The 26,947-nt window shown below is 40.1% G+C and overlaps 1 protein-coding gene across 6 annotated transcripts in view; it reads right to left on the bottom strand.

Annotated features, from left to right (window-relative positions):
* The window catches only part of ELMO1 (engulfment and cell motility 1), a 438,626-nt gene that overhangs the window by 282,035 nt on the left and 129,644 nt on the right, over positions 1-26,947 (bottom strand). For all 6 annotated transcript variants that reach the window (XM_038391750.2, XM_043508739.1, XM_043508737.1 and 3 more), the window contains 2 exons: positions 22,355-22,524; positions 8,639-8,674 (listed from right to left, as the gene is read on the bottom strand). In XM_038391750.2, the coding sequence (XP_038247678.1) occupies positions 8,639-8,674; positions 22,355-22,524 (206 nt within the window). The remainder of the gene's footprint in view (positions 1-8,638; positions 8,675-22,354; positions 22,525-26,947) is intronic.

Here is a 26,947-nt window from a genome sequence, read left to right as displayed (position 1 = left end):
AGAAGAAACAGATTGACAGAGCCAGAAGAGTACCCAGAAGTCACCTACTACAGGACAGGCCCAACAAAGAAAACAACAGAACGCCACTAGCCATCACCTTCAGCCCCCAACTAAAACCTCTCCAACGCATCATCAAGGATCTACAACCTATCCTGAAGGACGAGCCATCGCTCTCTCAGATCTTGGGAGACAGACCAGTCCTTGCTTACAGACAGCCCCCCAATCTGAAGCAAATACTCACCAGCAACCACACACCACACAACAGAACCACTAACCCAGGAACCTATCCTTGCAACAAAGCCCGTTGCCAACTCTGTCCACATATCTATTCAGGGGATACCATCATAGGGCCTAATCACATCAGCCACACTATCAGAGGCTCGTTCACCTGCGCATCTACCAATGTGATATATGCCATCATGTGCCAGCAATGCCCCTCTGCCATGTACATTGGCCAAACTGGACAGTCTCTACGTAAAAGAATGAATGGACACAAATCAGACGTCAAGAATTATAACATTCAAAAACCAGTTGGAGAACACTTCAATCTCTCTGGTCACTCGATCACAGACCTAAGAGTGGCTATACTTCAACAAAAAAGCTTCAAAAACAGACTCCAACGAGAGACTGCTGAATTGGAATTAATTTGCAAACTGGATACAATTAACTTAGGCTTGAATAGAGACTGGGAATGGATGAGTCATTACACAAAGTAAAACTATTTCCCCATGGTATTTCTCCCTCCCACCCCACCCCCCACTGTTCCTCTGATATTCTTGTTAACTGCTGGAATTAGCCTACCTGCTTGTCACCATGAAAGGTTTTCCTCCTTCCCCCCCCTGCTGTTGGTGATGGCTTATTTTAAGTGATCACTCTCCTTACAGTGTGTATGATAAACCCATTGTTTCATGTTCTCTGTGTGTGTGTATATAAATCTCTCCTCTGTTTTTTCCACCAAATGCATCCGATGAAGTGAGCTGTAGCTCACGAAAGCTTATGCTCTAATAAATTTGTTAGTCTCTAAGGTGCCACAAGTACTCCTTTTCTTTTTACTTGTTAACTATAAAATTCTCATCCTGACCCACCAGGTGTCACTATAGCACTTCAAATGATTAGCGGAGAGAACAAAAAGAGCTATAGTGTTGGGACTAAGCAAGTAGAAATTAAAAATAAAATCCATGTCCACATAAACGTACATCAGTAGGGGCATAATATTATTGAAGTATCGAACAGCCATTGGTAAGCTTAACATAGGAACATCAGAAATAGCACAGCCAAGCAATGAAAGCCATCCCAAGAATAATTAATTGGCAAGTTAAGATTTGAGCAGTGTATTAAAGCCTTGATCAAGATTCATTTTATTTATTATTTTTTTAGTTTACAAAAAATGGTTAACCTTTGTAGATGAAATTAACAAACTCCCAAGCAAAATATAAACTTAGTTTTGTTACTTTATACTAATACTTTCACATAGATATACACACTCATACCATTAAGAGAGGCAGATAGTATAATGGCTGCAAGAAACTTCATGGAAATCCAGGTTTGTCCATAACAGTAATCCAAGAAAATAAATAGCATATGCGATCTAATACAAAATCTCATCCCACCAGTGTTTCATTCATATTGAATCAGTAGGAAGAAGAATCTTTTTCTATACACATTTGTACCAAGATCTTTCATTTTACATCTCATGAGGTACAACCAACCCATAAACACCAGACCCTTTCAGCCTTTGCAAAATGATTTAACTGGTGTTAATTTCTGATGAAGATGCTGTTAGCGTATGCTATCACAATAAGGATGGCACACATTTTGTTTAACGATCAAAGACAAAGGTAAATACAATCTCCTATCCTGCTAACACTGAGATTTTAATGAAGACTGAGACCAACAAAATTACACCACTCTGCTGATGCAATACTGGATGGTATCCCTGCTGAACTTTGATCTTCGCCACCTAGGTCCCAGCATGTGATGCACCTATAGGTCCCTTACTGAAAAGTTAGTCACCCATCTCTTCAAAACTTTATTATGTGAGACTTTTTGTGTGCTTATCAGACCAAAATCTGAATCATTTCACTGTCCTGAAAATTTACTGCATTCTCATGCTTATGAAACTGACAAAACAATACCAGGTATTTGGTTTTCCCTGCTACGAAAATGAAAAGAATGTTTCCCTCATTTTTCTCCACATGCTCACGTTACTATTATGTCTACATTAGAGAAACAACTCTGGGCAAAGACATTAGTTATAATGCATCACTCTTCACACATGTACACATGATGTGCCTGAGATTGTTAAAGCTGTCTAAGGAATTTGGATTTCCAATTAAAATTAATGGGAATTGGACATCTAACCCATCTCACCCCAACCCCCACCCTCACCCTCACCCCCAGGCAGCTCTACATTCACATACATTCACACTGGAACAACATATTCCCATTATCAACATATTGATAATGCTGTGATGGAAAGCTACTGAGATCTTTTGATGACTCTTTAAACCAAGGACTTGCCTACACTTCAAACACTACAGCATCACAGCTGCAGCCACCTACATCAACGGGAGGGATTCTCCCAATGGCGTAAGTAATCCACCTCCCTGGGAGGTGGTAGCTAAATTGACAGAAGAATTGTTCGGTCACCATACTGCTGTCTACATTAGGGGTTAGGTTGGCTTAAATACATCACTCAGGTGTGAATTTTTTCACAGCCCTGAGTGATGTAGATGAGTCAACCTAACTGTTTAGCATAGACCAGGCCTTGTGACTCAAAGTGTTTTTGCTGTCATGTGGACACAAAGATAGGATTATAATTCCTGGGTGTGGATGTATTGAGAGTCATATGATATGTCGTAAGAGTAAAAGATACATGGACAGGGTTGGACAATAACTGTTAATTGTCACTAGTGGCTAGGATACCAGCTCACCAAATTTAGTGGCTGGGGGAAATTCACTTGCCCCTCAAGACAATTCTAGAAGGGGTGGATAGAAGCACAAAGGCACCTTGGAAGGAAGGAAAGCTGCAGGGACAATAATTGCTGTAACTCAAGAGGAGGTCAGGGGAGGGAAGCAAATCCATGACTCAAAAGCCAAGGGAAGAAAAGTGCTAATTTCAAGCCCTGTATAAAGTACTTGTGCTTACAGTGGAGTACTGAGCAGCTCAGGAAGTGTCAGTGTTATCTGCACAGATCATGAGCCTGAATCTGTGCTGCCTTGCACCTTGTGTAATCATTCTCAAAGTGAACATAAACTGCTACCAAATGAGACTGATAGCCCTTCACACTGCTACATTGCGCAGGTGAGAACTACTAAACAAGGTGTGAAGCAATTGCCAAGCGTTTTCTAGGTAATATAACAGGCGTTGCCAAACTGTGGCTCATGAGCTGCATGCAGACCTTTTACAGTTAAAATGCAGTTCCTGGAGCCACCCATACACACCACATTCTCTGCCTACAAGACTGAGGCTCAGAGCTTCTGACCTGTGGTGGAGCGGTGGGACTAGGGGCTTATGGGCATTAGCCCCATGGATGGGCATTGGGGCAGAAGCCCCACACTCTAGCAGGCCCCTTCCACGGGGCAGGTTGTGCATGTCGCGGGAATCAAACTTCTGAAGATTATTGTATACGGCTTGGAGGTTCAGTAACTTTGGCCACTTGTGTAATATAATAGTATATCTAATTGTGTAATAGCAATGCTGGAGTTATCACAAATCATATTTTTCTGCCTACCAAGTACCAGTGTAATAGTACTTTGGGTCCAACTTCTCAAGCTTTCAGTACAAAGGACTAGCCATTACTCTACCAATGTTAACCCACCTGCATCTTCGAAAAAAGTATTACTTGTTAATTCAGGTAGGCTTGCGTCCTACCTCTCCATTATAGCCTGAGGGCTTGTCTATACTTGGAATTTAATGTAGATTAAGGAAAAGCGTGAATGTAAAGCACAATAGCTATTCCTGAATAACTCAATGTGTAGACACACTCATTCTGGAATAAGACCTTGTCTAGACTACCAATGCGTTGCTGCTATAGCTATACCAGTGGAGCCTCCTAATGTAGGGCTTGGCTATACTTGCAAGTCAGAATGCATTAAATTAGCCCCAGGCACTCTAACTCCTGAAGTGTCCACAAGGCACGTAGAGCGCCTAGACTCTGCAGCTGGAGCGCTCCTGGTAATCCACCTCCACGAGAAGCATACAGCTTGCTGTGCCCTGGCTGAAATGTGTCAGTGTGGACAACGTGTTGCATTACTGTGCTGTGATTGGCCTCCAGAAATGTCCCATAATCCCTTTAAGTCAAGTGTCCATTCTGGTCATTGTTTTGAACTCAGCTGCAGGCATGCAGATATTCCCTTTCAAAGCTCCGTTTCTGACAGGCGGCATGCTTATCTGCTCCGGGACATAAAGCAAACCATTACTGTGGAATGCTCCTGCTGCAAAGGCAGGTATGTGTGCATGTGTGTGTGTGAGCGTGTGTGCACGCGCAAGGGGCAGGGGCTGATGTCAGGGTTTCCCCCTTCCCCCTGCCGTTGTCTGAACTTACAAGACAGCATACTAACACACTCTCTGCCCCCCAAAACACACTGTCTCTCCCCTCACCTACACACAACACACTCCGTCACACTCCACCCCCACCCCGTATTCGAAAAGCACACTGCGCCATTTGCACACTGGAATAGCTACCACAATGCACTGCTCTCTGTGGCATTGCAAGAGCTACTAGTGTGGCCATGCCACTGTGCTTGCAGCTGACAGTGTGAACACATGGCAGCACTTTCCCTTCTGCTGTCTCCGAGGGCTGGTTTAACTCCCAGCGCTCTACATCTGCAAGTGTAGCCATAGCCGTAGACACAGTTTACACCAAGCAAAGGAGTTGTACTGCCAGCATAGCTAAACCACTTGTACAAGTGATATTCGGTTATGTCAACAGAAGCCCTCCTCTGTCAGCACAGCTGGATCTCTGCTGGAGGTTTTGTCAGCGTAGCTATCGGTTAGGTGACAACCCTCACCAACATAGCAACACAGGACAACAAAACTTTGTTGTGTAGATCTAGCCTAAAGGTATGTCTACACTACCTTCCAGATCGGGGGGCAGCAATCGATCCAGCTGGGGGGTTGATTTATTCCATCTAGTTTAGACACAATAAATCAATCCCCGAATGCTCTCCCATTGACTCCTGTACTCCACCGCCGCGAGAGGCGCAGGCAGCAGTCAACTCACCGCGGTGAAGACACCACAGTAAGTCGATCTAAGTACGTCGACTTCAGCTACGTTATCCACGTAGCTGAAGTTGCGTAACATAGATCGATTCTCCACCATAGTGTAGACCAGAGCTAAGAGTTCCTTGTTCTGGTTTAGCATAATCTGCTTTGTGGATGCGATTCAGGAGTTATTCAGGAACAGGAATAACTTCATGTGTAGACAAGCCCTAACCCCATTGCTCTAGGACCAGCAATTTGAGTGCAATCCAATATTTTACTCAAAAGTGTTGGTAAACAGGTTTTGAAAATAAAATAAAATAAAATAAAATAAAGGCAGTCAATAGGACTAAAGGGACATAGATTCTCATTCAGAGCATAAAATTATTATACAAACCTCACAGGGCAACAGATCAAGTTTTAACAGTATCACCTTTCCTAAAATGGCATGTACAAGTTACTGTCAGTAACAAAATGAGGTAGCAGCACTTTCTGAAATAGCAAGTCAACTTGTTCAGCAAAAATGACTCACCCTTTTTTAATATTAATTTTTTACTTCTCTGACGTAACTAGTCACAGAGACAGGAAGGGGAGGCTCCTGAGCGTGACCCAAGGAGACTCATTCCTTTTGAAACTTTGGGCTCTAGGATTTTTAACTCATGATCCATTGGACCTTTCCATAGTCTGCTACCTAATTGAAAACTGCAGCAAGGAATACTTTAGACAACTACACAAATATTTACTCATTAAGATTATATATATTGTACATTAAAAATGAAATAGGAAGACAAGTCCTAGAAATATCTATCCCTCTTATAGTGAATGGTTCTGGTGCTTAAGAGCTGACATACAGAGACAAATCCTGTTCTTCATTGGAATTAGAAAAATGTTCCCTAGGATAACTGTATCAATGTATTTTACACCGATGCAAGCTCATGTAGATATACTGTGCTGATATAAAGTGGGGCTTAAATATGTAAATTATCTGAGTAAGCCACATGGTGTAGGCCCCTCTTTGCACTAGTGCAGCATATCTACAGTAGAGATTTGCACTGATGTCAAACTCAATGCAGTACACCTATATGAATTTCTCCAATGTAGCCAAGACTTTCCTTCCACACGTTAATGGGACTACTAGATGAGTAAAGCTCATCTACATTACAGATATAATGAGTCAGCAGACCAGGTTGCAATATAGTTAAAAGTCCAGGGCAGTGCTTTAGCCCTGCTAGAGGGACATGTTTAGAAGCTGGGACAATCACATAAGCTAATGCAGAGAAGCCCAGTGGTGAGCAAAATTTAGACCTTTGCCAATACTTCATCAAAATAGATGGCCTGCTGGGAAATAGAATGAGGCACAGGGCATGGAACTACTCCTTTATGAATGCAGCAGCAGCATTCACTCTCAGACAAGCGAGAACCACCAAACATCCCCATGCATGAGACACATCATGCCTCAGTATGGTTGTGGCTCCTGGAATTTTAAGGCCTTCTCACATTTCATCTGTTTCATTCTAGAATCCAGTCTTCATGTTAAGAATCAAGGCATTTTGTACTAGAATGAGAAATAAGTTCTTTACATTGTTACATGGTTTATTTTCTTTAAAATGTTTTAATTAGCAATGATTTACCCATGGATGTATTAGAAGTTTCTTTGACATCATGATTTACCATCATTCCAATGGTAAGCTGCATTTCCTGTGTGATAAACTACACCAAACTATCAAGGTGGCACATCCATGACTAAGTGATTGATTAGACTTTTGTTTGGTTGTTTAACTATATTTGACATTTTAATTTTGTAGCCCAATATAATGATTACAATATATTTTATGGCCACGATTCAGCAAAGCATGTAAGCACGTGCTTAACTTTAAACTAGAGCTGTCAAGTGATTTAAAAAAAATAATTGCTACTAATTGCGCGATTTAAAAAAATTAATCACGATTAATCACGCTGTTAAACCATTTATTTAAATATTTTTGGATGTTTTCTACATTTTTAAACATATTGATTTCAATTACAATACAGATACAAAGTGAAAAGTGCTCACTTAATATTTATTTTTGATTACAAATATTTGCAATGTAAAAAACAAAAATAGTATTTTTCAATTCACCTAATACAAGTACTGTAGTGCAATCTCTTTATCATAAAAGTTGAATATACAAATATTGAATTATGTACAAAAAATAACTGCATTCAAAAATAAAATAATGTAAAACTTTAGAGCCTACAAGTCCACTCAGTCCTACTTCTTGTTCAGCCAATCACTTAGGACAAACAAGTTTGGTTACAATTTGCAGGAGATAATGCTGCCTGCTTTTGTTTACAATGTCACCTAAAAGTGAGAAAAGGTGTTTGCATGGCATTGTTGTAGGTGGCATCACAAGATATTTACATGCCAGATGCACTAAAGATTCATATGTCCCTTCATGCTTCAGCCACCATTCGAGGACATGCTTCCATGCTGATGATGCTCATTGAAAAAATAATGTGTTAATTAAATTTGTGACTGAACTCCTTGGTGGAGAATTGTATGTACATTTGTAAAAAAAAAATCTACATTTGTAAGTTACGCTTCATGATAAAGAGATTGCACTACAGTACTTGTATGACGTGAACTGAAAAATACTATTTCCTTTGTTTTTTTACAGTGCAAATATTTGTAATCAAAATAATAATATAAAGTGAGCACTGTACACTTTGCATTCTGTGTTGTAATAGAAATCAATATATTTGAAAATGCAGAAAAACATCCAAAATATTTAATAGTTTTCAATAGGTATTGTATTGTTTAACGGTGTGATTAATTGTGATTAATTTTTTTTAATCACAATTAATTTTTTTGAGTTAATTGCATGAGTTAACTGCAATTAATTGAGAGCCCTACTTTAAACACAAACAGTCCCATTTGAAGTATTGGGACAACACATGTGATTGAGATAAGCATTTAACCAGAGCATATATTATGTTGCAGTTTTCCTTTAAGCTGTTATCAAAATCCCACTGGTTTTATCATTACTTGAAACTAATAGAAATTCAAACTGGTATGATTATCAATCTTAAATTTCCACCATCATCAAAAAGCAAAAGTACTCACTGACTATTAATAATCACACAAGCCACAGACTTAAAAAGAACAAAAAGGAAGTTGCTTGCTCAAATTAAACCAGTCTTGCTGTAGGAAACCGTGAGAGCCCTCTCACCACAGGTTTAGTAGTTATAGAAAAGAAGCATCCATTACACAAGCAAAGCAAAAACACACCATACGAATCTTTGACAGGTAACATCAAAGAGCAGAAAATAGAGGTGAAGAGCTGTTGAATCAATAAATGCAGATGTATTTAAATATAAAATTAGCAGGAAGGCCTGGAATCAATCATGCAAAAAGAAGAGGAAGTGTGCAAGATGATGATCCAATCAGGTTCTTACCAGGGCTTCATTATCTTCTGCAATTTCTGATAGCGTCTGTAAAATTTAAAAACTTCCACGTGAGGAGATACATTTTAATACAAAAAAAGTACAAGTTTAATAACATTCAGGGATTCACACATAGTATAAAAGGCAATAAATTACTGGCACTTATTCAGAAAGGAAATAGTTCAATATTTGGTGATGGAAAGGCTTTAGTAAATTCAGAATATCTTTTAACTATCTGGCCTGAATACTTTTTGAAACAAACAAACAAACAAAACAGTTTCCAATGAAAAAATAAGTTTTTCATAGATTCATAGATATTAAGGTCAGAAGGGACCATTATGATCATCTAGTCTGACCCCCTGCACAATACAAGCCACAGAATCCCACCCACCCACTCCTGTGATAAACCTCTCACCTATGTCTGGCTACTGAAGTCCTCAAACCATGATTTAAAGACTTCAAGGAGCAGAAAATCCTCCAGTAAGTGACCCGTGCCTCATGCTACAGAGGAAGGCTAAAAACCTCCAGGGCCTCTTCCAATCTGCCCTGGAGGAAAATTCCTTCCTGACCCCAAATATGGTGATCAGCTGAACCCTGAGCATATGTGCAAGATTCATCAGCCAGATACACAGGAAAGAATTCTCTGTAGTAACTCAGATCCCACCCCATCTAACATCCCATCACAGGCTGTTGGGCATATTTACCATGAATATTTAAAGATCAATTAATTGCCAAAATCATGTTATCCCATCATACCATGTCCTCCATAAACTTATCGAGTCTAATCTTAAAGCCAGATACGTCTTTTGCCCCTACTGCTTCCCTTGGATAAGTTCAGCATAGATCCTTTTGATCCTATTTATCTTTTCATTAGAAGTGCCTGGGCAGCCTAAATTACTGTTTCTTTGATATAAGAAGAGTTCATGATAATAAAAGTGTACACTTAGACATCCTAAGTCTTAAGATTGCTATAACATGAAGTTAGTTCTCAGAAAACTCATTTCTTTTACTCCCTGTCTACATTACAAACAAAACTCAATCAGAGGAGAAGGCATGGCTAAAAATTTTGGTATTGATGGGTTGAAATCCTGAACAGCCCAGGACAAAATCCTGGCCCTGCTAAAGTAATTAGCAAAACTACCATTGACTTCAATCAGGCAAGCATTTCATCCTAAGTTTTTAAACATGGCTACAAGGACATGGTGAGGTCATGTCTACACAACAGCTTTAAGTCACATGGGAATCAGTTTCCCTGACTTATAACTGTAGTATGCAGGCAGAGACTAAACGTGAGTCTGTGCTTCAAATGTAGGTTCAAATTTCACACACCTAAATTTATGGGTATCAAGATCCTGAGTGCTGGACTAGCCCATTTGAGGAAAGGGGGCCACAGCTGCAAAAAATATACATATGGGTTCAGATTCCAAAAGTCTGGAATCAGGGGGTTTCTAACCTTCATGATAACACCATCCTTGTAACAACTTCTAAAACACTTGGTGCCTATTTGTGGAGGGTGCTTTATGTACCACAGCCAAGAGTGTTTTGTTTAGACATTTCCTATTTTTTCAGAGACATGCAATGTTGTGCAGCGTTAGTGAACCAGAAATTATGGCATCATATTACTATATTTAGGAAACTGAAAGCTGAATATTAAGTGGAGGGAAGAGGGAAAAGATAATAAGGAACATTTCAAAGTCACGGTCCACTAATCATGATTTGCAAATCATCAAACCAGTAATAACCACTCCAGAAGTGCTGATTATGCCACTAAGCAAGCTAAGGTAAAGAAGCTATGAATGGTGAGATTGGCATTCCCAAAAAAAAATCCTCACTGAATCCAAAGAGCAAATTCGCCTTCTTCACCCCAGCTATATTCCCAAATCCTGTATGCCAACTGTTATAGAAAACTCTTGATTTTTGCAGATCTCACTACCCTGTCTTTTTAATCCTTTCTATCCTTTCTTTGGGGGCAACTTTGAGTTGATATAACAATGTTCTCCAGCATTTGTATATGGATATACCATATCACAAGGTCTGAATTAGTCCAAGGTACTTGGTCACCCAGTTCTGTTGTCCTTACAGTGCATTCACAACTTATTCTAGTAATCCTCTAGGATAAGGAAGGCAATTTTCTATGATGAAATGGAGTAGTTATTCACATGGTGCCAAACTTACACTCTGTAGACTATTGATTAAAAAGAAAAATACAGTGAAGTCAAATTTATGTTGCAAGGGGTGTTAGTTGGGTCAGGATTGGGACCGTGGTCATCTGCTACTTTGCCACGTCTTCTGATGAATGCTAACATCCTAACTGCTTCAACCAAACACTATCCAGTTCCATGTCTGCCATAATATTTGGAACTTCAGTAAGGGGAGCTTTGATGATATACACAGCAATAATGCAGGAGTACCTCTCCTTCTTCTACATCCTAATTTGGAAGCGAATGCTTCCTCTACATAAACAGTATGCTATACGTTCTACACATAGTGCATCAGTATATTGATTGTCATATTCAATTTTTATATTACTGTATATACTCATTCATTAGCCTGTTTGTTTATAAGCCGACCCCCTAAGATGGATAGGTAAAAATAGTAAAAACTGTATGACCCTTTCATAAGCCAACCTTATATTTCAGGGGTTGGCAAACTTTGGCTCTTGGCCCATCAGGGTAAGCCGCTGAGGGGTCGGGACGTTTTGTTTACCTGGAGTGTTCACAGGGACAGAGCCCTTCAGCTCCCTGTGGCCGCAGTTTGCCATTCCCAGCCAATGGGCGCTGCGGGAAGTGGCGCTGCACTTTCCACGACTCCTATTGGCTGGGAATGGCAAACTGCAGCCACACGGAACTGAGAAGCTCCATGCCTGCAGATGCTCCAGGTAAACAAAATGACAATGTATTAGATATTCAATTCAATGATTTCATAGAGTTTAAAATCATCAAATTTTGGTGTAGACCTGTTTACAAACCGACCCCCGCTCTTTGATGTGTCACTTTTTTACCAAAAATATTAGGCTTATGAACGAGTATATATGGTATATCTCACAAGTCCAACATATAAAACATGATATTTACATAACATTCATGTATAACTTCTCTTCCATGCGGTTTCCCTATTTCAGTCACTCAGGTAACGGGCTTTGGGGGAAGAGTGAAAATTGAGTGCCTTCTTGAGATAGCTCATGCTCTGCCCAAAGCAGGACACTGCAGAGAAATACTTTGAGACACTCTTATTAAAGAGTTACATCCTAGAGCAGTGTTTCCCACATAGCTGGTCCTGCTCCACCTGTTGGCCACGGGAAGGGTCTAGGAAGATCACGTGTCCCAGCAGCACTCCCCTCCACCTGCACTCTTTTTTTTCCCCGGGCAGTCACATAGAGAGTGGGACCCAGGCAGCAGCAGCGTAAAGGAAGTGTCTCAAGATCCCATTCTCACTTCCCTTGGGCAGCAGCAACCTGGAGGAGGCAGCTGGAGCCAGCAAACAGAGGTCAGCAGGGATTATGGCCTGGCTGCTGGGAGAGAGTGGCTGGCTGGGGCTGCAGGAGGGGGGGAGGGTGGGGAAAGCAAGAACCAGGGGGCTGGGGAGGTGGAAACGAGGAGTGGGGAAGGGAGAGAGGGAATCAGGGGCAACAATCGGTCCCCAAAAAAGGCAAAATGCAGTTGGTGTGTCACCTTAGTAAAAGGTTTGGGAACTACTGTTCTAGAGGAAGCATGGTCTTGTGGCTAAGGCACTGCATTTAGACTCCGATACCAACTTTACAGACTTCCTTTGGGACTTGGGGCAAGGGACATAAACTTCCCTGAGTATCACTTCTCCATTTATAAGATCTCTCTAGGTACTCATATAACTCATCAGTATCTGAGCACCTTCCAACTGTTTAAAAACAACAAGTGTCTCTCTTGATTTTCTTCCTTCTGGTCCTTCTTGAAATATTGGGATTTTGTTTGTGTGTTTGGGGGGATGGATGTTAAGACAATTGCGTTTTGCGTTTAATTCTGAAAGTGGTGAGGGGTCATTCTCATCTGTTGAGCGAGTGAGTGCCATCATTGGGAAGCTGTTCCTATTAAAGTTCTCTCCCCAACACGATTCCACCTACTGTTCACCAGTTTCATCATTCTAATGGAACGCATCTCTGGTGGCAACTCATGGTTGTGGAGGGTTGGCCTAACGTGGAGGAGTCAGAAAGAAGATTCTGGATTATTGTATCAAAGGTATCATCCATGTGGATGTTGGAAGTCTAGCATAATAATTAGTTTTGTGAACTTCATCACCATATCAGACAGCATCTCTATCAATTCCTCTGGGAAGGCTTTCATTTTTCAGTGTTTGTAGAGAATTCTGAATTTGGACTTCCTAACAATCTGTGGGTACACTGAGGAAGAATGCTTCTGTTGACCTAGCTACCATTGCCAGGGCAAGCAGCGTTCCTGTGGTGTTGGAAAACCCTTCTGTCGGTGTAGGAAGCATCTACACTATGGCACTATTATGACATACCTACGGCATTATAGTGTAGGATTCCTGTTTGAGAGAAACCTTCCTGCTTTTCAGCCGGGAAGGGAAGAGAATGGCTACTGCACTCAGAAGTTTGTCCTCCCTAGATATGGCCCTGTGGTGTACAGAGGATCCTGGAGAACTGAGGTGAGCCAACACTGTCAGTCAGCCAGGTTTCTGTAATGCAGACCAGGTCAAATGAGTCATCACTGATAAGGTCACATATGGCAAAGATCTTATCGATCAGGAAGGGGATGAGGTCCTGATATTTGCCTTTTCTGGGAATGGGCTGTTTGCTGCTTGCACTGGAATGGATGGGAATAATACTGTCTTCATACTTCACCAGAGAGTTGTGAGGGTAAATTAATTGATTTGTGAAGGATTCATAGTATACTGATGAGCAGATAAATCTATCCATCTATCATATCAGTTTCCATAAAGGAAAAAAAAACTCAAAGTGAATGACAACATAATGTAAAAGAGCGAATAATGAAAGGTTACTGGTTTAGACATTCTGCTTCCACAATATGTTCAGTGTTTGGCCTCGAAGGAACTTTGTGATAAATTTCTGGCTGAATCCCAAAAAAACAGCAGTTCCATTTGGAATTCCCCAACCCACACAAATTTAATTCTTGCTGAAAGTGCATTGTAATATATGCCAAGAGCAGCTTCCAGCTGAGACAAACTTAGCACAACTCCTACTGGATCAACTGCCTTTTGGCTCATGTGGTAAGATTGCTGCCTATGAATCAAAAAAGAGTCCTAGTCTGGGTGCTTTTCTACACTTCAAACACTGCAGCTCTACCGCTGTAGCACTTCAGTATAGATACTACCTACACCAATGGGAGAGGTTCTCCTGTCGGCTCTGTCTACACAGGGGTTAGGTCAGTTTAACTATGTCGCTTAGGGCTGTGAATTCACACCCCTGAACAGCACAGCTGGGTTGACCTAACTCTTTAGTGTAGATCAGGCCTCAGCGAAGGTAATCTACAAGACACATGCATACTTCATCTACGCTAAGGTGTTTTTGTGAAAATTTCACACCATGGGTAATGCTATTGCAGCTCTATTGGTGTTAGCAATATCAAGAGGGCTAAAACAGACACGTCTCCCATGGCTGACAGGGCTTGTACACACTACCACTTATGTCAGTACAATTTATGGTTTCAGAGTAGCAGCCGTGTTAGTATGTATTCACAAAAAAGAAAAGGAGTACTTGTGGCACCTTAGAGACTAACAAATTTATTTGAGAATAAGCTTTTGTGAGCTACAGCTCACCAATGAAGTGAGCTGTAGCTCACGAAAGCTTATGCTCAAATAAATTTGTTAGTCTCTAAGGTTCCACAAGTACTCCTTTTCTTTAGTACAATTTATGTTGCTCAGGGATGTGAATAAGCCACCCCTCTGTGCGACATAAGTTACACCAACCTAAGCACCAGTATGGACAGTGCCATGTCAGCAGGAGAGCTTCTCCTGCCAACATTGCTACCATTTCTCGCAGAGGTGGTTTTATTGTGCCAACGGGGGACCTCTCACGTCGGCATAAAGCATCTTCAGCAGACATGGTACAGCAGCACAGCTGCTTCTAGTATACACTAGCCCTCAGTGTTTTTAAACACTATGTGTCTAAACATACTCGCCTCAGAGTAGGTTTAAACAACACTGTGTTAATCACACCAAGCAGGGGACATAAGTCTAGGAGCTTCATCTACAGTACGGCTCCAACTCTGTGGAAAGACAATGTTGTGAAAAATTTCCATTTTCCCTAAATGTTCCCTCATGTAGGCAATACAGCAAGTTCAGCTACTGGACAGATGAAAGAAAAGGAGTACTTGTGGCACCTTAGAGACTAACAAATTTATTAGAGCATAAGCTTTCGTGAGCTACAGTGAGCTGTAGCTCACGAAAGCTTATGCTCTAATAAATTTGTTAGTCTCTAAGGTGCCACAAGTACTCCTTTTCTTTTTGCGAATACAGACTAACACGGCTGCTACTCTGAAACCTGTGATTATGGACAGATGAAGGATCTGCTAAACCAAATTTAGTCTCTCATTGGATTTTCAGGCATAACATTAGGATATCTGCATTTTGGACATCACACACCGTTTAAAATCAAGGGGATAATTAACTGCATTTCAGAAATGTTTCTCGCTCTGCTAACTCTTACCATTTTTTTAAACATATGGTAGGATGTTTTTAGTGGCCACAACATCCCAGTTCCCGGAAAAAGCTTCAACCACATACAAAACAAATGATACTCAAGATACCTATGCAACATGAAATACTGTTGCCTAGCAGCCCCAAACCAAGGAAAAATATTTAAGTAAGTAGGGGGGTTTGTTTGTACCAATTCCTGTTTAATATCACACTCACAATTGATTACACTGTGATCAGGGGTCAAACTAAGTAATAATTTGATGTTCGCAAAAAAAAAATTTACTACTATAGCAGCAGCGCTTCCACTCATCAAAGCCAAACGTCTTCATGCATCACAGAAGGAAAGACAGACAGCAACCAGCCATGCTTCTGGAAAACTGCAAATCCTGTGATTTTAAACTGGTCTCATCATTTTCCTCAAATGTTAAGTTTTCATGCTAAGAAACAGCCTATTTTTCTATTGTCATTGTGAGCAGTGTTCAGAAATTTAAAGCTACTGCACTGTTTCCCTTTTTACCCTGTTTTACAGAAATCTGTCTCTTGCCAAAAAACAAAAGCAAAAGTACAAAGCGTCTACCTTCCCCCTCCAATTCACCTCAGCGAGGTGTGAATATGAACACTTAGCTAGGGTTATTTAAATGCTAATGTTTTTAAGTATGGGCAAGGTAAGAAAAAACAACACTGAAGTCTATCTTGGGATCCATGTGGCTACAACTACACTGCACACAATTACACTGAAGTCAAGGCATTTAATAGAAAAGATTTTCACTGCTCTTCCTTCTGCCCCTTTTTTTAAGGATGTGCTCTTTGCTGACTCATTCTTTAAAGTGGGCTTTTCCTGTTGCATACAATGCCTAGGTTGGAAAGACACCAGGAAATAAAAAAGAAAAATTCCAAGCATGAAGTGACCTGGGAAGAAAAAAACAATCCAGACAAAAATACTTCCCTGGTTTGTAGCAATTGTACAAGGAAAATGGGCACTTGGCTCTTTTTAAATTTTCTTTTCTTCTACTACTACATCCCCATCATTGGGGGCGGGGGGGAGAGGCGGGATGCTGTGGTTTCCTTTGTGAGCATAATGGACCAGCAGTGTAGAAAGCACTTTTTTTCCCCAGTGTTGTCAAACAACATAATCAAATCATGATTCCGTCTGGCAGTTTAGATGGGATTGAACCATGTGTTACCAAATCATGCTCTCACTTGGACTTTGGAGGGCTTTAAGGATTAAAACAAGATTTGGTCCCATTTATATTGCAAGACGTGTTTTAACTGTGTTTGGAGATTTCTATGTTGTAAGTGTGTCACCTGACAGATTCTATAAAGAATGTAAGACTTTTACTTGCTGCTTTGGCTCAGGTGTCTTTTCTGGCACATTGTGGATCATCATTCACCAACAAGGATAAGAACAGGAAAAATTCCATACTGATAATTTTATAGTTTTCCACTGGCCTTGTACATAATACCATGTGAAAAGTGAGCTAAGAGGTATAATTTTAGCACGGTCTTCCCCTAAATTAGGTCTTGAACAATATGATCTGTTTAATTTGTGCTCAATGCATGCATGATTGTGACATAGCTGCCAATGCTGTAGCTGCATGAAGAGTATGTCTGACTTGTTCATTAGAAGATTTCTCTCTCTCTCTTTAAAAAAAACAACACAACAACATGAATAACAATTTAGAAATCAATTCAGATTAATCTGCTCTGGCTGCATTTGTGATTTCCAACAGCAAAAAGGCATAATTCTTCAAATACAGAAGTTGAAGCAACTTTCCTCCTCTTCCTTCCCATAAACCAATTACGTCCCTATTCATGCAGGCCAGGTCTACATGACGAAGTATAGCTGGCATAGCTATGTCAGTAAGGGGTGTGATCTTTGACCGGCATAGCTGTGTTGGCAAGAGCCCCTAGTGCAGATGCAATGATATCATGATAAAAGTTTTTGCTGATAGAGCTTATTTCACTTGGCGGGGGCAGGGGGGTGCTGGCTGGAATAAACTATAGTGGCAAAAGCACAAGCAAGCCACATCCACACTAGGAGCTCTTTGCCAGTATAATATGCCAGTATAGCTACATTAGCAAAGCGCTGCTAGAGTAGACCTGGTCCTAGATGCAACAATATATTAAACTTAGTAGCTGTCACCTTATCCTACCACACAGCTATGTTGTGAGCATGTTCCCTGGCATAGTCATTTTTATTATGTACAATTTAGAAACACTCCCTGTTCTCAATAGCAATGGAAAATGCTTTAGAACTATGCTGTTAACACAGTTGTTTCTAGCACAAAGGCAGGACTGCCAACAGCAAGCATTCAAAAATCATACATCTGGCCCCCAAAATCATGAGATTTATTTTAAAATCTCAGTATTTAAAAGCCATATTAAAAGCAGCGTTCTTTTTATTTGCCTTCTGACTTTTCAGCCTTTAGGATTAATGTTTTCAAAGTTTTTCTCTGCATCTATAAGAGCTAAACTTTTTTTAAAAAATAAGAAAGCTGATTCCAGGAGCTGGGGCTTTCGGAAAAAAAAGAACACTAAATATCATGAGACTTATTATAAAGCAGGAGAACTGGCAACACCCATGCTATTTGCTAAAATACTGATTCTGGGCAAGATTATGGACTATAGTAGCCCGGGGGAGGGGGAGTTTGTGGTGAGCAGACCACACCCCAGAAGGCACAACAAGAAGACTCTGCCTGGCTAAGGCACAATGTCTTTCAGACAATTCTGCTTCTGTTTCCTGAGTATGGGGTGCACATTTTGCACCAGCCATTAGGGCAGCTCAGAGCCAGGCGGGGGCAGGAAATTGTTGCATGTCTTGCTTCCTCCCTTCCCTCTTTTCAGTGTCTTTTTCCCTGAGGGTGAACAGTAACAAGTAGTCTCTTGACCCTATATGTTAATTCCTGTTCATCAGGATCAAGGAAACTACCTGCACATCCCTCTGTGGCCAAGCACAACCTGGGTTTCTTGTGCAAGATAATATAGTAATAAACCTATTAAGAAATGCTGTGTACTAGATGGAAACAGCTCATTTTAAAAAAAACCCAGTAACTTTCTCCAGCATATGAAGAGTCTGAAGTCACTTCTTGTGCATGCATGTGTGCAGTCCTTTTTGTGTATATAGACCCAAAATCCCAGAGATGATTCGACACCAGGATGCCTAGTGTTGGTAATCAGCATTTACTTGTTTTGGGGGCTCTGAAGTACCCACTTTTATAGTCCATCTGCATCTCAAAGCAAATACAAGAACGCTTTCCAATTTCTTGATTTTGGTTAGTAAAAATAAACATACAGCATACTCAGAAAGCCTGAAAGAGAAGAAAGCTGAGCATTCTTACTGGAGCATAAGCACTGTGCCAGCTGCATCAATCAACCTGAGTAAGATGGACACAAGCAGTTTCTAGACTTGCTACCACTCCACAGCTACTATGAAAAATATTGGTATTGACCAGATACACTTGCAGCTTAATTAGGGCCCTGTCCACACTATGATCAGACCGCTGCTAGCTAAAATATTTTAATCTCAGCGCACACAGCTCCTACGGCCCTTTTATTCCAAATGGTGTAGTGGTCAAGTAGGATATCTTGGCAGAAATATGATAACTATACAATATGAAATTTAAAAAAATAAATAAATACAGGAAGTTACAAAACTCTCCTGAATGTTTACTATCCAGTTTCCATTCATTAGAGAGTATGTAGCAAAATGGCCATTTTAATTTTCTTGAACCAATGTACTGTATACCTGCAGTGTAAATAACAAGGTGGGATGTAAGTGGGAGACACTGATAACTCCTGTCAATGATTTTTATTTTAAATTACACCGGATTAGTAGCAAGACATGTACAGCTACCTGGAAAATCCAGGGATATCCTAGTCCAGTGTTTCCCAAACTGTGTTCAGCGGAACACTGGTGTTCCGCATGATGTGAATAGGTGTTCCATGAAAGAATCGTAATTAAAAAAAAAAAAGGGTCTTCCACTTGATTTTTCTACTACTTTATATGCACTTTCCAGTTAGAAATTGTTAGTTCAAGTTATTTTAAATTTGTATTTTTGCTTTGTTTTATAAAATAAAATATATTTGAGCATAAACACCACATTTTTTTATTGAAAACCAAACAACTACAAAATAAAATTATAAGTGTTCCATAAATATATACCAGGTGTTCCATGGCCAAAAAAGTTTGGGAAACGCTGTCCTAGTCAGTAAAATGGGGAATTATAACTATCACTGAAGGAATGGAATGAGAGACAAACAAGCCAGCTGTAACTATGGTGCATGATTCCTCACTGGCAAATGTGGCATAAACTTCAGAGCTTCACTGTGCCTGTCCGCTGAAGGTTAACAAGGGCTTTTTCTTCACCACAGATGGGCTTGTCTATACTAGCAATTTACAGCGCTGCAACTTTCTCACTTAGGGGTGTGAAAAAACACCCCCCTGAGCGCAGCAAGTTTCAGCACTGTAAAGTGCCATTGTAGACAGTGCACAGCGGTAGGAGCCACTACACCCCTTATGGAGGTGGGGTTTTTTAGAGCACTGGGAGAGCTCTCTCCCAGCGCTCTGCCGTGACCACACAAGCCACGTTAAAGCGCTGCAGCACTTTAACGTTGCCAGTGTAGACTAGCCCAAAATTAGCTTGAGGTATAACTTGAGCGTTGCCTCTAACTTGAGTCTCATCCACACACAAAACATTAACTCTAATATGGTGGTGCTTTAAACTAGAGCTGGCTGAGCCATCAGGGAATACAGTCTAAAACTCAAGTTAGCATAACTCCTCAGCTGCTAGCACAACTATGCTATAGTGTGGATGCAAACGAGCTTTACTTGAGCAACACCAGACCTCCAATGCCTTCCCATACTTCCCCCAAACAAGGTCTCCCACAATTCACTGGGAACATATTCCAAGAAGTCTTAGTGCCACGCGCAAGTGAGAGCTGCACTAGCATGGACATGGCACCTCAAGTGTGATTTTGAAGTGAGGCTGCTCTCACTCAAGCTAGGCTAACTCAAGAATATGCAACTCAAGTTAACTCTGCAGTGAAGACCGATCATCAGACTCACAAAAAAGATCAAGACGGTCAAGATTAAAGCAGAACAGCAGAGCGTGAGAGAGCCCAGGAGAAAGAGTGCATGTGTGTGTTAGGTTCAGAATTTGTCCTTTCCATTTTCACCAAAACTCTAAATTAAGTTTTCTATCCTTGTGGCTATTAGGCATGAGCTTACCGAGGGTTTACTGAATAAAAGGACACAGTATAAAACTTGAACAAGATGCACTGTGCAGTGCAGATGTCCTTGCTCCACAATTACTCTCACCTAACCAAACTTTAAAAACAAAATCAGACTGCAATCACTCCAGTCACCACTGCAAATTGCAGAGGCTCTGATGAGCTAAACAAGGAGGAAAAATACAGTGAGCAGTTATAAGTCATCAACATGTGAATCCATTGGAAAGTCTTTGGTCCTGATTCTCTGCTCTGGCACAACAGTTTTAGGGTTTGCCTACACTGGATATTTTGCACCAGTGTACCTGCATTGATATAGCTACCCTGTTGCAAACCTCTAGTGTAGACATAATGCACCAGCAAAAGAGCGGCTTGTACTAGCGCAGCTTATCCCTGTTTGAAAGCCCTGTCAATGGAAGCCACTTTTTATATTGGTGTAGTAGATCTACACAAATGCCCAGCCTACATACAGAGACAAGGTAGATGAGGTAATATCTTGAATTGGGCCAACTTCTGCTGGTGAGAGAGACAAGCTTTCAAGATTACACAGAGTTCTGTGTAAGCTTGAAAGCTTGTCTCTCTCACCAACAGAACTTGGTCCAATAAAAGATATTACCTCACCCACCTTCTCTCTCTAATATCCTGGGACCAGCACAGCTGCAATAACATTGCATACAACCTGCATATAGAACAGGAGTACTTGTGGCACCTTAAAGACTGTATATACACACACTTGAGTTTATTTAACTAAGAGTATGTGAGGACACAAATCAATTTAAACCTGGCTTATATTGATTTAGCTTAATTTGGTCACTAACCAACAAATGCTGAAGCAATATTAGCCAATTTAACAAAAAATTATTGAAAAGTTATTTTAATTAAACCAGTACAGTTTGTGTGTCTAGATCACCCTAGGGTTTGTTCTACTGCATGTACATCAGTGCGTAAATCTCTAATATAGACAAGTCCTTATGCAGCATAAAAGTGTTGTGAGGGAGTGCAGAATCAAACCCTTTGTATCACTAGCTGGATTGCAAGCAGTAATCTAAAATATCCACATAGGTGCCCTTCATGGTATCTGATAGAGTGACAGCAAATCACTATCTCTAAACAGCACCTTTCATCCAAGGATCTCAAAAGCTGTTGCAAACAGAAACTATTAAAGTACTACTTAACAGTGTGATGCACCAACTGGTGGGGGGTCTATTTTGCACAAACTTCCAATAACTTTCTCAATCCTATGCCCATGGAAGTGAACAGAACTCTCGGTTACTTTAATGGAACAGGATAAGGCCACTTCACACTGGTAAAAATGGCTGACATTTTCCAAAAGAGTGAAAGAGAGTCAGGTACCTAAATCCTATTGACTTGTAAAAATCTTTGAAAATCCCATCAAAAATGAAACTAAAATTAAAAACATAAAATTAAAGAAAACAAAAGGAAGTGGATTTTTTTTTACACTGTATCAAAAAGTAGAAATTTAAAAAAACAGTTATTATTTGTCACTATTTAACAGGAACCTGGGGATCAAAAGTTTAACAAATTAAGCTTGTTATTTCGGGGCAATGAAGACCATGTTCCTGGGCTTTGTGGCACAGAAGTGACTTGTGACTTCCTAAGATTTCCTTTTCCCTCTGGGAAAACAACACATTTTTACAAGGTTTCACGTGATTGCAGAGATATTGTTTTAGTAGCAGAGGACCGTTCAGATACTGCTTTTCATTTTCTTATGTTCATTTAGTTTTAGAAAGTGAGGAGTGTTTACTAATATTTCAAGCTAAAATAGTGTGTACGAGAGAGAGTGAGACACAAAAGTGGTGAAAACAAATGTTACAGTTCAAGCAAAATACTTACTCTGTGCCACTTTCAACCATCTGCGTTAGGAGAGAGATACCATCTAGATTTATAAATTCCTGGGCAAATGTAACATCCCGTGAGTAACTGGCTAAGTCTTTCAGTGCTTCTAACTTGGCATCCATACTAGAAGATTGGATCCTCTCGTGGAGCTGCTGTGCATTTTGAGCCTCACCAGAGACAAAAGAGAAAAAAAAAATTAAATAAACCTCCTCAAACCCATAGTTTTAAATGAAATGTGCAAATGATGTACTGGGGCCCCAAATTTCTCTGAACGGAACGGATTATTATTTGTATCACGGTCGCCTTGGACCGGTATCCCTTTATACTGGGCACTGTAAAAAAAAACAAAAAACAAAACAAAAACAAAAAGAACACCACAACACAGAATAAAAAAAAGACAATCCATGGCCCAAAAAGCTTATGTACCCTTAATATGAAGTGTGACCCAAGCAATAAAACTACCCCCAAAAGCAAAGTACATAAATGTAGTTTCTTTATAATTAGGACAATGATAGTTTTTTTCAAATCTACATTTACTCCATTCAACGCACTATTCCATCACCCTTAAACAAAAATATATTATCTTACTCCAGATCCTATGCAGAGCGCACATGGTACTGATTTCTGTTTCCTCCGCTCCTTTCCCTACCATTTTTCTTTTTCTCAGTTTTATATCCATAGTATCTGTATTTCCAAAGAACATGGGAATGATTTCCTCCTAAACTATACAATGTTATCACACATACATCATCTTATTCACTCAACTAAATCACATATTAAAAATATCCTACCCATCAATGTTTAGCTCTCTGATGACAAATAATGTGAAATCTGACAAGAACAGAAAAAGTAAAGAGCTAAAGGGATTTTTTTAAATTAAATTGTCCAGAAGCCATGTAAATCTGTTTTGCATAGTTAAGCAAATACTTTAAAATACATTAATTTCACATTTTCAGTCAATGCTCCCAGATTAACAATTACTAGGATACAATGTCCAAAATCTTCAGCTAATAGCTAACCAATCTTTCTGTTATTGATAGAGCCTTCCCTGCTGTACTCAGATGCTTGTAAAATTCAGGTCCTACAACACACTTATGTGCATTGAATTAAGCGTAAATCTGAAGCAGCAGACCATTAGGAAACTGAATTAATGGTAAGGCCTGGCACAGTCACTCTCTGATATTATATTTGCACTAGGGAAAGCTGAATTTGTTCTGGATGACAATTCCTTTGCTATATAATAATTATTCTACACCTGCAAGGACAATGGCTTTTCAGTAAGTAGGTGCTGTGAATATCCAGAATTGAATGTATAAGTGAATATTTTTGAACAGGAGAGATTGGAAATCATGAAAACCAATATGTACTTTATATATAACCTTCTATTCATTGATTTCAGAATGCTTGATAAACATTAATAAATTAAGCCTCCCAACATCCCCTGCCCGCCCCACTCTCCCCCAGGAGGTAAGGAAGGATCATTTTCCTCCATTTTACAGATGAGTAAATTAAGGCACAGAAGTTAAGTGATTTGCTGAAAGCCATGCATGAAGCCTATGCCAGAGACAAGTACAGACCCCAGATCTCCCAACTTCCCCATTAGTCACAACACTGTTTCACACACACACACACACACACACACACACACACACACACACACACAAGGCCTCTACAGAAGAAAATAAGTTTTGCCAATAGAAGTACAATTTTCTTTCTAAAGGGAGGACACGCTATCCTACAGCATCTATTGAAAAGCCATTATTACTTCAAACAAAAGTTCAACAGTCATCTCCTACCTCCCCAAACAATCTTTCATTGAGATTTTCCTTCTCTCCCCAGGTCAGGTCTACACATAAAACTTAGGGCAGGTCTACCCCATGGGTTTAACTCAACCTAAGTTACGTAACTCCAGCTATGTGAATAACGTAGCTGGAGTCAACGTAGCTTAGATTGACTTATTATGATATCTACACCACGCTGTGTTGAGCTATGCCACAGTAACTCCCATAATGTAGATAAGCCCTCACTCTCCATGACTGTTACATCTGGGAAGGATGGCTAGCTGCCGGCATGGAGATTTTGCAAAATATTATTTCTCAGAGCAAATTTAACTTCTATGAGTTGTTACCCACTCTAGACTGGACATTTTGGAGGGTCTTCAAAAGTACTACGACAGCTCAGCTGAACTCACTTTGAAAATGGTTTCAAAGACATCATTAAACATGTTACTGAAACAAACCACGCTCAAAATCTATTTAGAAGACTTGCACTACTGCTGCGCGAAGAAAAGTCACAAACTAGAATGTTAGGGTCCCATCTACATAGATATAACCAACAAATTTGACAACGATCATTAAAGACCGTTACCAAACAGGATGGTTGGTTGTGTGAATGGGGCTAGATTTTGTGGTAACTGTGCTTTAGTAAGAATGGAGATCTAGGCTAATAGTCCATCTACTGCAAAACTACTAAGTTGGAGGATCACATGGTAACTTGATAATGTCCTGACCATGTTTTTTTATGGCAGTTTGGTCTTGCCTGTGTCGATAGGACCAAAAACAGTTACAGAAATTTGCTGCAGCCTTGTAAAGGCCAAGTTTTGCCACTGACTACCGTGGGGAAAAGATTTCACCCATGGCTGTAACAGTTCTATAATATGGTTCCAATATAGTTTGGTCCATTCTACACAGGCTAGCCAAACCATGATGTAACCTAGCTATGATATAATAGAAGTTAAACTCAGTTTTGGCTATGTAGATGGGAGCTTAGTCATATCCTCAACTACATTTGCCTACACCAATGTTAATGCTACACTAACAGTAGTGCAACAGCAAAACATTTCCTGAACAGTGAATGTGGATAAGGCTTAATAGGCTAAAGGTCAAAGTTTCTAAGCAGTGGCACCTCTGGTATGTAAAGCAACCCCCTGCAAGTCTGTGCATCCAGAAACCTGCATTCTTTCCACCATCAGAAAAGAGAAGAACTGGTACTGGCAGATCAGATCTTGATTAGAGAGTAAAGAAATATTTTTCTTAGCAAAAATATTGGTAATTGTCTCACGTGGCACCTGGCCAAACATAATGTTGGCTATTGGCATTACGTGCCACATGGATGAAAATATTGCTGCACTGAACAACATGTAGCCCTCAAAAATCTCCAATTCTTGTTGCCATAGTGCTCATATGTGCTCTTACAACATGTACAGTCTTGCTGAACAATGCATTAAAATGACACCCAGATGATGCATGCTGAGTGGTTACCAGGGTGCTCTTTTAATGATTTATAATTCATCAGTGGATGGACAGTAGAGAGCATCGCTCATTAAAGAACAGGAGAGTTGGCTGCCACATGTCTGTTCTTATTAAAATATGATCCAGGTAGGAATAAAAAATAAAACCCTTTTGAGAAATATGATAAGGGGAATTAGCCGGAACACTGCTTTTCCAATAAAGTAAGGGTTGTATTAAAAGCTCTCCAGCTTAAAAGAGGAAGAGGCAGAGGAGGAGAACAGGAAGCTTGTAAAATGCTCTGTCAAAGCTGGAGTATTTCAAAAGGCCTCCAAGAAACCTAAAATATCTGTCTAGTCTTGTTGAAAGGACAGCCAGGATAAGCTGCGCTGTCTGAACAGCAGTCCTTAAAAGCAGAGACAGCTTGACAGGACTGTCAGCTTTAAAATAAAAAAGAAATGATCTAAGTCCAAGGTAGGAATTTGCATAGAAAATCCCTCAACCCTTTGAAGGTTAGGAACTCCTACAAAGGGTTCCACTGACTGCTATAGATAAACCCATCACTGTTCACTGCCTAAGTACTCCTTCTGGCGTAGGAGAAAACTTCAGCCCTTGTATCTTTAAACTTTGCAAACAATTAACACACAAACTTAGGGAAGAGGAAGAGCGTCAGCCTGGGAAGAGGGTTGCAGAAATTCTGAATCCAGACATTCTCAAACATTAATGCACTCTGGGTGAAATCCTGACCCTACTGGCTTCAACAGCAAAACTCTCAGTGATTAAGTTCTTCAGGGCAGGGACTCTCTTTGTTCTGTACAGTGCCTAGCACAATGGGATCCTGGTTCATGACTGGGACTCCTAAGCACTAAAGTAATACAAATAATAATGGCAAAACACCCATTGACTTCAATAGGAACAGGATTTTACTCTTTGTCCTTTACGACATAATTTAAGAAACATATCATGAAATACAAGATAGTGTACACATTTCAGCTTGCTATGCAGAAAAATTAATCATATCATTCCCATTGGTGTAAACAAAATCAGAATGTCTAATCCCCCTAGAATAACAATGTGTACAGACCATTAAGGGTTAATCTAGAGTATTTAAACCAATCAAAGCAAGGAAATTCCGTGCTTATGCTCAAATAAATATGTTAGTCTCTAAGGTGCCACAAGTCCTCCTTTTCTTTTTGCAAATACAGACTAACACGGCTGCTACTCTGAAACCTGTGTTTAGGCTGCAACTTCATCCATAACACAGCCCCATCATACTCCAGAAAACAGTGGATGATTGGACATGCTATATAATGTGCATTATAAGCAACCTAAATCCAACAAACCACTTAAGAACAATTGGCAT

This window comes from Dermochelys coriacea, chromosome 2, assembly GCF_009764565.3.
Source record: "Dermochelys coriacea isolate rDerCor1 chromosome 2, rDerCor1.pri.v4, whole genome shotgun sequence".
Taxonomy (NCBI): domain Eukaryota; kingdom Metazoa; phylum Chordata; order Testudines; family Dermochelyidae; genus Dermochelys; species Dermochelys coriacea.
Note: the sequence above shows the minus strand (reverse complement) of the source record. Positions and strands in the feature narration are given on the sequence as shown.